This window comes from Chinchilla lanigera, unplaced genomic scaffold (assembly GCF_000276665.1).
Source record: "Chinchilla lanigera isolate Chin_1 unplaced genomic scaffold, ChiLan1.0 scaffold00027, whole genome shotgun sequence".
In the NCBI taxonomy this organism is placed as follows: domain Eukaryota; kingdom Metazoa; phylum Chordata; class Mammalia; order Rodentia; family Chinchillidae; genus Chinchilla; species Chinchilla lanigera.
Window position 1 is genome coordinate 13,673,011 of NW_004955428.1, and position 13,355 is coordinate 13,686,365.

Below are 13,355 nucleotides of genomic sequence, written 5' to 3' on the forward strand. Positions count from 1 at the left end.
GATTTACTATATTTCTAAATAAACAGCACATGTGATTGTGAAACTTTTAGAGATCTAGTGCTCAATTGCAACCCCAACCCACTTATTATTGCAAAGTGCCAACACTGCAAGTAAACCTGAACAGACATTTTAGTTTAGAAAAAAACAGCTCATACATTACATCTTTTGTCTTAAAAGACAAACACAATAACATGTGTTCATAGTGGTATCATAGGTTCACCCCGTCTTAAGTTAATTATTTTTATAAAGTAATATAAAAAGTATAAAAATCCTGTTTTATCAAGACCTAATACCATATCCTTCAGTTTTAAAATATTAACTCTAATTATTATAGTATAATCAATAGCATCAGTATCATTTGAAGCACAATAGTTATTAGACATTTTATTGCCACTTTCTAAAGGTTATTATTAAAACATTAAATATATGGTGCCTCATACAGCCATAGATCTAGGATTAAAATTAAATTCTTGTTAACTCTAAATGAGTTAATTTTTTAACGTATTTAAACAAATACTAATGTATATAGAACAATTTAAATTGGTGGGCAGCTCTGTCTGATTTCCTTAAAATTTCTTTTATAGGCCTGGTGTGGTGGCGCACGCCTGTAATCCCAGCACTCAGGAGGCTGAAGCAGAAGGATTGTTGCGAGTTCAAGGCCTGGGCTACAAAGTGAGCTCAATGCCAGCCTGAACTGCATAGCGAGACCCTGTCTCAAAAAAAAAAGACCAAAAAAAAAAATTTCTTTTATGTACAGCTATGCCATCATAATTAAACATATTTTGATTCTTTCTATTCTATTTTGAGTGTAAAGCTCTACAACACTCCTGCATAGGTGTCTAACTGGTCTTCTCACCTCTACTTTGTCCTCTGTCCATACCATCTTACTGGCTGTTCCCAGCTTAATCTTCCAATAGCACAGCTCTGATTACACAGACTTAAACTTTTCCTGATGATTTCAGATCTTGTGGGTTATATATCACAGTCATACAGGCACTAACTAAAACAGATTCCTACTCCAGAGATTCTGACACAGGCATGTCTGATGACTAGGCATCTCTGTTTTCTGTACCACCATTCCAGGGATTGAACCCAGGGAGGCTGAACTATATTCTCAGCCCTTCTTTATTATTTTACTTTAAGGCATAGTCTTGCTAAACTGGCCTCGAACTTGTGATCCTCCTGGTTTAGTCTCCCAAGTAGCTGGAACTATAGGCATGCACATCACTAAGTTTTACAAGTGACTCAGGTAATTTTAAATTGCAAGGATCAGCACATGGAAATTACTGCTATAATATTTGTAAAATGTTTGTCATACAGCTTAGTACTACATGGTGGGTGCCTTTAACTTTAGTACTACTTAATTCTGTGCCTTTTCCTTTTTAGTTCTTTGTTGCAACATACTAAAGAATCTTTAGTATTTTCATCAAAATTCAGTTCTTGAGGCAATAAGAAAATAATAAAAGGTTGATATAGAGAACAACTGAGTAGCTACTTAATAGGGGAAGAGATTGTAAAACCTCAGGAGATGATCTACTAGTCCTGCTCTGAATATCAAAGAGCCAGATATGCAAAGATTAAGAGACAGAACATCCCACACAGAAGGAATAGAAGAAACAAGTCTTGACTGGTGGCAGACTAGTTGATTCACAGTGGACAGAGGAGGAGAGGGAGAGGCTACAGAAGCAGAGAGATGGGTAGGAGTCAGGCTGAGCTGGATCTTGCAGGGGGAGAGAGAGAGGAAAGGAAGAAAGACAAATGGAAGAAAAAGGGTAAAAGAAAGGAGAGAGAAGAAAAGGAAGTCAAGAGGGGAGAACTGGAGAAAAACTGTGGAATTATTTTGTTAATGATTTTGTAAGATAACAACAATCTTTTCTGAATAGAAAAGATGGGAAGGATTTAAAGGAACTATTTAGGAAATAAAATAAAATTATAAAGTATGTTAAAATATTGTAGGTAGAGTAATAATTTCATGCTGTTGTAATTTGTATCCAGATGTACCCCCAAATCCTCATGTACTCATAGGTGGGGCTTTTTGGAGGTTGCTGGATCTAGATTGTATGAGTATGGATTAAGGGTGTGTGAATATGGATTAAGGACTTGATAACTAAATTAGCCCACTGATGGGCTTATCATAGTTCTAGGTGTGGGTAATAGGAAACCCCACCTTGGGTGTGGGTAGCACCACCCAAAAGCCTGGTCACCTAGATGGGATAAAAGGGAAAGGGAGGCTTGCTGCTGCTTTGCTGGTTTTTGCCTGCCACACCATGAACTGTTTCTCCTCTGGGATGCCTCTGCCATCCCACTCTGCCCTTGGAGCCATCTGACTATGGACTTAAACCTCTACAGACTGTAAGCTGAAATAAGTCTTTCCTCCTTTAACTTGTGGGTACTAGGTCTTAGTGATAAGAAAAGTAAGACATTAATTTTAAAAATTAATTTTAAAAAACAATTAATTTTAAAAATTAATGCTGGTTGTGGTGGCACATGCCTATAATTCTAGCACTCAGGAGGTTGAGGCAGGAGGATTGCCGTGAGTTCAAGGCTACCCTGGACTACAGAGCAAGAACCTATCTCAAAATAAAATTAATCTCCTTTACTACTTTCCTTTCACTTTTTTAACATTTTATTTTACTTTCAAATACTTTTTTTCTACTTACCCTACTACCCAGTAAGCCATAACTGGTGGTGTTTTTTTCTGATCAGTCCAGTTTTCAAGTGAGCATTCGAACAACACACCATGTTCTTTCACAGGATTCAAAGAAGATACTGAATTTGTAGAATCCAAATCATCTGTGCCATTTAGTGCTTTCTTTTTCTGTAAATTAGCAGACATAATTAATATTAACTGGTATGAAGTGTTATTTTAAAAGTTTTTCACATATAAAATTTAAATTGGCGGATGCTAATATGTACATGCCTGCAATGCCATTTACTTTCCCTCAAAATTTAGTTTAACTACTGTTTCCCAGAGGTTCCTTTGTCTCTTTCAGGGAACAATGAATTAACCCCACTGAATGGAGTTAATTTACAACCCTGTATTATTAATATTTACATTACATTATATTAGCAGTGTGTAGGTCTCTGTCCTCCAGAAGACAGAAAATTATTGTCTTTTTTCCAGGACAGAAGCAATATACTTTCTGCTTTTTTTCTTTATCTTTTCTTTTTGTATTATGAATTAACCCAGGGCCATCACACCGATCTATAGCCCCAACTTCCCTCCCCTCCCCTCTCTTCCCTTCCCTTTCCTGGCATTCTTCCCCTCTGAATTCTACTTGGAACTGTGCACAAGTGTTCTATCTCTTCCAGAAAAACGCCAAAAGTTTTTGTCATAGTCTCATCCCAGACATGATCTGGCCCTGCTACTTCTGAGACTTAATCACCCTTTATTCTCTCATCTCAGTCCACTGTAGCATTCCCCCCCAGCCCCTCCTACTTCTTTGGCTTTGCACTTGTTCTTCCCTTGTGTGGAGGTTGGGCCTCCACATAGCCACATGGCTAACTCCCTCACTCAGTCTCTGTTTAAACATTATCTGACATGATCAGAGGATCCTTTCATAATAGTAACTCCCACCTGTCAGCCTATGTTTAGTTTCTTTTGACATCCTTTCTGACATAATAATTTACTAATTTCCTAGTCCTCTCCATTAGGAAATAAGCTATAGCAGTCAGTTTTGTTCTCTGCTTTGAAGACCTTGAAGAGTATTTGGTGCAAAGTAGGTACTCCAGTATTTAAAGAATATGCAAAAAGCTAATTTAAATTACTAAGTATTATGAAATAAATTAATGAGCTATTCCCTCATAGAATTGACCAGTTATGTTAAATAGAGAAGGAGGAACATAACCCAAAGCATATGGGAGTACCTAGTTAAACATATCAGTTTTGCTTAACAACAATTTCTGAAAATTTGAAAAAGAAATCCTACATGCAGAATTTTATTGCTATAAAGCCCTGAGAGATGATATCACTCATTCTGCTTACTTTATTACTGAGGAAATTGGTAGAGCTAAGGCTCAATCTAGGATTCCTTATTCCCACCCTAAATACCTCACAAATTTGGCATCCTTATATACGTATTTCTCTATACATTGAAACCATCTTCAGAGTTTGTTTTAGGGAGGGTGAGGATTGAGGAGGAGGTTTGGGGAGGGGGTGGGTGTTTGACCAATTACTAGTAAACCTCTACATGTTTATCCTTTTCACAAAATCAGCATCTGTTTTTCCATTTCATCAAAACAAGCTAATAGATATTTTAATTATATATAGTATTACTACTTACCCAGCAGGTGCAACATTAAATGAAATGTGATCCTGGATTGAAAAGCAAGCAAGCAATCACCAAGTACTAAAATATTTTCAGTAGTATTCTGTCTGTAGCTATACCTTAACACATCTTGATCCAAAATACTTTATGTTATTGGTAGAATACTTAAAACATTATCAGTGTTATTTTAGGAACTAACTAGTAGATATTATTGACTAAGTAATGGTTGAGTCATAGATCTCAATTACAGGAGGTCAGTTTACTTACAACTATATTCTACTTTGCTACAGAAAACACAGGCCTGCCATTTCCTGATATAGTATTCTAGGACAAAGCTTTGAGGTTAAGTACTATGAGTATAATCTTTCTGGCACCCAAATTAAATTACCTAACTACGTGAAAACACTGCTGAACACACTGACTACATAACAGAGTGTTTGACATCTGGAAATTATCTTAGCAGAAAATTTTACCAATATACCTATAAAACGGTATTTACCTCTTCTATCAATGCCTTTTGGAAAAGTGCACGAATGGAAAGACAACACTGATGGAAATTTTTTATAAGTTGAGAGTGCACAGAGCCACCGAGCTGTGCCACCTCTTCATGAGTAGGTGTGATGAAGATTCCTTGTACTGTTTCCAAGGCAACATAGTGGAAAAGCGTGTTCTCAGGACCAGATGTCAATCTTGGGAAAAACAGAGAGAGACAAGGGAAAGAAAAAAAGAAATTTAAGTAAATTTAAACTTATTGCTTCATTTTGAATTTTGTAGAGTTCTTACAAGTTTTTACCTACAAGTAATGGAATTAGGGAAGGGACAAACATTTAATTCTCTCTTTGTCCTTAACTAAAGTATTGGTGAGGATTATTATTCTATTAATTTAGGCAAACACTACATGGGTGAGGATGAATAAACACCAGTTCATTTGCTAGTAACTTAACTGTCCCTTTGCTAAACAGCCCACATTGGCTAAGTCTCTCTTTTTCCATGCTTAGTAATGAATAACGTGGCTGACATCAGGCCTAGATCATAAGCAAGGTATCAGTCTAGGGTAAACCACATATAAAAATATCTTCCAGCAAACTAAACAAATTTAAATCAGTAGCATTTAAGTCATTTACCATGAGAGTAAAATTGATGATCCTGATGAAATACAAAACTATTATTACCAATTACAAAGTTGGATTAGTATTTTATAATACTGTGGAAAAAATTGGTAGTGTGCTACCACTTCTCTTAATTACAACCTTCCTTCTCTCTTATGTTTTCTTACTATTTTGATTTTTCTTCTCTGTCTTTTTCCCCCTACTTAGTCTCAGATACATGTGCAGCACTTATAAATACTGCTAATTTCTACCAGTAGTAAGAAGAACTAAAAACCAGTAACAGCAACAAGAAGAAAACAAACAACAACAAAATAATGATTACCGCCCCTCATGTGCCAGCGTAGGGGTTTTAAAGTACCATATTTTAAATTCTCAGAACCCTGAAAGATATTAAATATTAAAATCCTCATTTTAAGATGGGGAAATGTTTAATGGACTCGGATTAGATTGAAGTCACATAGCTAACTGCCAGAGCTTAGCTGACTGAAACTTGCTCTCCTGTACCTTAGTTTTTCCTCTCCACGGCTGGTTTTTTATTGGCAGTCTTTAAATATATAGACAGAAATTCCCCACCTGCATCTCAAACACTCAAGTTTACCATTCTAAGTCTCCTTAGAAAAAGGCTATCTGTACTAAAAATTACCTTCAGTTGATTTTTTCTCCACCAGTCATAGCACAAAGGCAAGGAAAAGGCATATTTTAACTCTTAGCCTTGGTACTACCTCTATCATTATGCTAGTTAAATTCCTGTTAACCCCTTAGGTAGGCAGCATGATCCGAATACACTTAGACCAGAGATAGGGAGGAAAGAAAATCATTTACAAATTATTCTCACATTACTTCACAGGGTAGCTTGCTCATTAACAACTGGTAGTTGGCATCTTTCAAGAATTAAAAGCCTAACTAATCAGGATGAAAAGAATCATAATGATTCAAAAAGGAAAATAATTTAAAATACACATTTTAATTCAGAGGCTTCAAACTCAAAAAAAGGTAAATAATAGAAATTATTCTTTAAAATCTATTAGTAAGATTCCTTTGGGGAGAAGTTGCAAACAATATTTTTGTTATGTATATTTTCTTTCAAAGACAAACCACAACACAGTGAGCAAGTTTAGCTCTTGAAAACCATAATTGCTCAATGTATATTAGCTGAAATTTTAAAAATCAACAGACAAGCAATTATCCAAAAGGATAACAAAAGATTTGTATCCCCCCACCACAAAAAGCAAAAATTAGAACAAAACAAAACAGATACAATCAGATTTGTTCTTCAGAAAGGTTGCTGTTGCTGCAGAGAATGGATTCAAAGTGGACTGTGAATTGGGAGGCTGCTGCAATAAAACTAGGGAGGGAAAATGGGAGCTTAAACCAAGGTGGTATCAACAGAGGCTGACTGGACTTAAAGATACTGAAATCCAGAATGGGGAAGACTTAGTTACTGAAGGAAGTATTTGGTGTGTATGTATTACTTTAAATGTATATTTTTACTTTATAAAAAATATAAACATGTAGGTTAGAATAATATACCATGTTTTCAAAATGTACTACATAGTATGGAAATACCTTTCCAATGAGAATGAGAATAAATACAATTTATTGTCAATGAGAATAAATACACATTTCTTGGCAACTCATAGGTCAACCAATGAGTTACACCACATGTGAACTTGTTTAAGCTACTGAACTTGAGATTTCACATTATGTTTACTAGAGATAATAACCAAAATAACATACATACTTTAAAAATATGGTAAGAAGGTAGTAAAATTTCAGAGTAGTAGCTCCTGTTAATTGGAACACTAGGGTTTTTTTTTTTAATTTTATTTTTAAATTTTTTTTGTCTTTTTGAGACAAGTTCTCACTATGCAGTTCAGGCTGGCTTTGAGCTCACTTTGTAGTCCAGGCTGGTCTTGAACTCACAATGATCCTCTTGCTGCAGCCTTCCGAGTGCTGGGATTACAGGTGTGCGCCACCACGCCTGGCAACACTGGGGTTTATAGAGGTGATATGGTTCCATAAAAGGTTTCATTCAGATTTTTAAAAATATTTTTCACTATTAAAAGTTGATCATTCTTATGTGAAAGCATTAAGTAAACCTAGTTTGTGCTCTAACTTTAAAAATATTTTTGTTACTGACAACTCTTACAAACTTGAACTTATACAATATTTCAATGAGTAAGAAATTTGTAGTGATGCACTCTTTGTGCATGAATTCCATTTGTACATATCTAGTTGCTGAAGTAGAAGTGTCCAACTGAGTTTATCATACCAATTAATTCTACAAATAACATCATAATTAAGCACCAAGCAAGACTTAGGCAGACCTGCTTGTCAACTACATAGTAATTACAAAAAAAAGAAGTGAGTAAGTGACATTTTATATTGTTGGTAATTATGGATGGCTTAAGTTGCTAAAAATTGTCCTTCACTTCATCTCTTTTACCTCAGAATTCTCTACTGAATATAAATTTAAGGTTTTATCTATTTTCTAAGGAAGTGCTAATAAGAGTGGTTCTACAGGACAGGTTTCCTAGCACATAGATGCTGCACACAGGGAGGAAGTTTAGTGGGGGTACTTTGGGAACAACAGTTGTGGCAGAGAGGTGGTGGAAGCAGGATTGAGCAGAAGTTATTGAACAGAGGTTGGCAGTTGCAAAAAAGATCTCAGCAGACACCACTAGGAACTATGGATTATGGTAGCCTTTCAGAGTTGCTTGAATTAAGCAATGAGTCAAGCCTTTGTAGTTACTTATCAATCATTAGAGGTGGGCTACTTGCAAAGGTAGGAACTCAGCTCTGAGAAATTAGCAGCCATCACTCCCAAGCAACAGGAATGAATACATGGGGCTAAAGGATAGCTGGAGATCCAATAAGGAGCCTAAAATTAGTAAAATGTGATTTAAAAATTATATCCGACATACAAAGGGAAAGTTGCCTGTGGAAGAGAAATACAAGGAGACTTTTACATTTTAAAATACTACTTTGTGTGCTTTTATCTTTTACAATATGAAAATATTCACTTTGCTAAATGTGCAGTGAAACATTACACAAATACCATAGCTATTATCTCAAATAAGATATCATAATTATATTTGTTGAATAATCTCTGAATGTTATAGAGTTGTACTTTCTCACTGTAAGATTTACTCAAAGACAAAGTGAAAAAGAATACTTAGAAGGAATTTTCTTACTTCATTGTGTTATATATTTCTAGTTCTTTTTCTGAAAGATCCTTTTTCGAATTTCCCAAATGAAATGGATTTGAAAGAGTAGACTTCTTTTTAGTGCCCTGAAAAAGTTAAGCAGATCAGTTTATATCTAAGAATAGAATCGAACAGCAGAAATGATTTAAAAATTAAGAACTCCTCTAAGGGAACGACTTAGTATTTTGCAGTGTTTCTATTGAATATTTTTGATGCTAACTTGTACCTCTTGGCTTATCCTTCACTAACAAGAATCCGGGAGCCATGTCATGGGAGGGCATGTAGGTGTTCCCGAGAACTTCCTATCACAGCCATTATGGAGTCATTACCAAATTTTATGTTTACATACTTGTCTATCTCCCTAGATTCTGCACTCCTCAGAGTCTTACTCATTTTTGGATCTCCTTTGAGTAACATGGCTCTCAGCACTTAGTAACTATTCAATCAACATTTGTCGCATGTCTGAATTGTACAAATTAGTTGTTTCTCTTAAGAGCTATCTATAGCTTTGTTATTCCTAAATCTATCCAAATCCTCTTAAGACTGTATTTCCTACCGAATTCACTTACTGAGATAATGGGTACAGTTATGATGTGCGTACTTTGTAAATGTATTATGTTTAGTGCTCCAACCCTTATTTTGTTTTTGGAATTCGGAGACTGACTCTATGGTTATTTATGGTGTGCTACTCAGAATCTCTTATTTTATTGGTGCTTCTTCTCAGACTCCATCTTATTCATGTCCAGGATCACCTCCCTACACCTACATAGGCAAGTTTCAAAAATGTTTTGAAAACAAAAGTATCATTACTATAAGTATTTATCACAGGATGATTACTTTGCTGATCACTTAAATATTTTATGGTATTTTCATGAAAACAATCAAGAAAACAAAAAAAAAATCTGAAGAATGAACATCTTTGCTTTATAGCCTCATTTTGAATCAGTCTTTCAGTTTGGAGACCAAAACTTCACAAGTGTAGTTAAAATAAGTACTTATCTATAAAAAGTAAGTGTATACACACACACACGTTCAAAATTCTGATTCTCTTGTTTCACTGAATATTTTATTGGCTATTTAGTCAGATGAACACCCCAAATACCCCACAGCTAGGATGCTTTCTATAATCTCTGTGAATTGAGAATAAAGAGATGAATATGAACAGCGAGATTAAAGAGTTTCTCCACCTACATGTCCTATTAAATAGGTACTGGATGTCAAGAGGCTCCTGTCTTATTACTTGATATTTGTTTCTCTTTTTGGTTCTAAATCTTTAGTTTGCCAATAATGACTAAAACCACCACTATTTCAAATAAGGAATGATCTACCATTAAAACACTCTCTTACAATTATAATGAATGAAACACACCTTAAGCAAGGCCCCACTTTCTTCTGAACCATCAAAGCCCTGAGATTCTCTTTGCTTCAGTACTGCATCAGGTGTAGGGTGAGGGCTAAGGCCAGTACCTTCTCCACCTTCACAACCATTGTCAGGTCCTCCACTGCTTTGGGAGGGACTAGGCTTCCGTGTCTTTAAAGAATAGTCACCAAAAAGGGTTCTTCTGCACATTGGAGAGGCTGTAGCTTTGGTAGTACCTTGTAGCCTACTAAGGATAGGTGAAGTGGCTAAACCATCTGTTTTTTCCCGTGGACCGGCAAGGAACCAGTCTGCACAAGACAAACAGGGGCTTGGAGAAGAGGCTAGCCGTTCATTTATGCGGGAATCTGTTCCTTCTAGCTGGTGAAGAGTAGTTCTGATTTGATCTACATATATACAGTCTGGGCCAGGATTCCCAACAGCTTTGGATGCACAGCCTCCAGCTTCTAGTAGTACACATAACATATAATGTCTCTAGAAAAGAAAATTGTTCACAGAGGTTTATCATAAAAATGTGCACATGTAACATGCATGTATAAATGTATAAAAACAAAGGACATATAGGCATTTGTCATAATCATTCTCTCTTCTTATCAATGCTTCTTGATCCCAGTTGAAAACAGTCTCACACTATTTTATTCTGATAAACCATCAACCACTTCTCTCGGTACATGGAATTCTCTAAGATATCTTTCAAAGAGCCTCAATTATTAGAAGTCTTTTTATTTGAAATTATATATTTATTCCATTTGGATTCTATGTTCTTTTTATGTCTTCTTCTATTTACCCAAACAAGCCAAAGGATAATATTATAGGAAGGGGATCAAAACATCTTCAGGGGGATAGAGCTCAGTGGCATAACCGCCTGCCTGGCAAGCGCAAGGTTGTGAGTTCAATCCCCGGTACTGCAAAAAAACAAAACAAAACAAAACAAAAAAAACCTCACACAAAACATCTTCAGAACCTGCTAAAATTTTTCTTGGATTTTATAAATATTTCTTCATTGAGTTTTAAATGGAGATGAAAGAAAAGGAATGAAAGTGTATATAATAGTTTTTTAATACTGATATTCCATATACTCATAGCTTTAACTGAGCATGTTTGTAAATTTAGAGAGTAAATACATGGCCAAAAATAAAATCAACAAAACCCAGGTAAACTTACCAGTCCAACAATTAGCAAAAAATATCTCCCTTCAGGTTCCTGAAAGACTTCAGTGTTTGAGGCTGAGGAAGGTTGGAGGTGATGATGAGGAAACACTTCTCTCCATATTATCAACTGACCAATTCTTTGTTTTGCTGCTAAAGGTAGCAGCCCATAGTAGCGACAGTAAAGAGCAATCTCAATAAGGTCATCCTTAGGCAAATGACTGCATATCAAGTAGCCCTTCAGTTTAACCACAAAGAACAAAAGTCAACTTTAGTTGGCTTGAAGTATTCTGGTTTCAAATACAAGAAATGAAGATATAGCAAAAGTAAAATTTTTTTGACATCAAACTACAGAGCAAATGATAACTTATGTAATCCTTCAGGTGGACTTTAGCATAAGGCAAGATTATCTCTGGGTAGTGTCAGGTAGAACTAAAAAAAGTGAATTATCAAAATAAAAAGTGAAGAAGCAAGAGCTGAAATGAAAAGACTGACTTTTTACTGTGTACATGTTATAGATCATGTTTAAATATTTTTTAAATGAAAATACTTAAATTCATTTGATAATTTGTTTTACATTTTTACATTAAATCAACTACTTAATGTTATGAGATTTGGTTAAAAGATGCATGGGTATTTCTGAAGATAGGATAAAAAAACACTGTTACTAAAGGAAACTAAAAGTATTGCTCCTCTCTTACATACTTGGCTCTTTTGAGTATTGTTTCTCATTTATGCATTTGAAAGTGCTTCACAATGCAATGAAACTGTAAGTATTTATTACATTGCTAAGTGTGTAAGTACAAATCTTGTTTTTAAGATCTTAATCTTATGGTACTTACATTCACAGGAAAAGAGATAAAGGTTTGTTTTTTTTTCTTTCTTTCCCTGAGACAGGGTCTTGCTATGTATGCAGGCTGATCTTGAACTTGCTTATGTAGCCCAAGCTGGCCTCAAACTCAAGGCGATCCTCCTGCCTTGGCCTACTAAATGCTGGGATTATAGGCATGCGCCACCATGCCTGGCTAAGGTATTCTTCAAGTATATAAAAGTTTGAGAAAATTTACTTTAAGTCTATGGCCATAGCAGTTAGATATTTATAAAAATTTCCAAACTTCAACTTACCCTGTAAAATAGAGAAGACCCCAAAATTGTATATAGCCGTCTCATGTCATAGTAATCTTCAGACTAGGGGGAAAAAAAAAATCAGTGGATTTACATCATGGTTGTGTATGTATGTGTGTTAAGCTGTAGTAGTTAAAATGCAAAATATGTTCTTTAGAACCAACTTTTCCTAGTGCTTTCTTTAGAAATCAATAGACCATAGTATTAGGGTGAATATAATATGAATATATATTTACTTGACTGAGATTTTTGGTAAAATTAATTGATTTTTGGTTCTTATAAAACACTTGATTAGAAACATCTAAGAATGGAACATAAAAATTTGTTATTCTATGAGAGATTTCTGAAAACAAATTATTTAAAATAAAAAGCTTCTATATATCATTTAAAATATTAAATATTAAAAAGGAAGGAATTGTGGGGCATGGTGGTGCATACCTGTAATCCCAGTTCTTGGGAGGCTGAGACAGGAGGATTGCTGCAAGTTCAAGGCCAGCCTGTGTTACATTAGTGAGTTTAAGGCTTGCCTGAGCAACATAATGAAACCGTGTCTCAAAAACACCAAAAAATAAATAAACTATAAAAAGGAAGAAAGAAAGGAGGGAGAATGAAGGGGGTGGGGAGGGCAGGCAGAGATACAACTTGGTGGAAAGTACTAGGTTCATCCTCTAGGGCTACAAAAAATGGGGTGGAGGAATATGACTCAGTGATATAGCACTTGCCTAGCATGCTCGAGGGCCTGGGTTTAGTCCCCATATTGCAAACAGACCAAAACAAATAAAAACTATTTGATAATCCCAAGTTAAATTCTATTTGATAATTCTAAATTAAATTCAGATCTAGCACGTTCTAACTTAAATAGGTCCTCACTTAAGTGGCAGGGTCTTAATTAATCATTATTATATCTCAAGAAGCATTCATAAGCACACCAATATAGTTAGTTATTTTTTATTCTTTTACATTGTGTAACAAATATTTTCAATCTTAAGGCAAACAAAATAGACTTTTTTCAGTGTCAAAACAGAATCTTAATGTTGCGTATTTCAAAATTAAGTCTACTTGGGAAATATTTAGAATAATGACTGGTTTATAAAATAAGAAGTCAACTTTGAGCCTTTCCT

At 35.1% G+C, this 13,355-nt stretch overlaps 1 protein-coding gene across 3 annotated transcripts in view; it reads right to left on the reverse strand.

The window, feature by feature from the left end:
* The window catches only part of Intu (inturned planar cell polarity protein), a 72,275-nt gene that overhangs the window by 2,255 nt on the left and 56,665 nt on the right, over positions 1 to 13,355 (reverse strand). For all 3 annotated transcript variants that reach the window (XM_013515337.1, XM_005386749.2, XM_013515336.1), the window contains exons 10-15: positions 12,235 to 12,297; positions 11,126 to 11,347; positions 9,953 to 10,435; positions 8,572 to 8,669; positions 4,768 to 4,957; positions 2,661 to 2,818 (exon numbers count right to left, since the gene is read on the reverse strand). In XM_013515337.1, the coding sequence (XP_013370791.1) occupies positions 2,661 to 2,818; positions 4,768 to 4,957; positions 8,572 to 8,669; positions 9,953 to 10,435; positions 11,126 to 11,347; positions 12,235 to 12,297 (1,214 nt within the window). The remainder of the gene's footprint in view (positions 1 to 2,660; positions 2,819 to 4,767; positions 4,958 to 8,571; positions 8,670 to 9,952; positions 10,436 to 11,125; positions 11,348 to 12,234; positions 12,298 to 13,355) is intronic.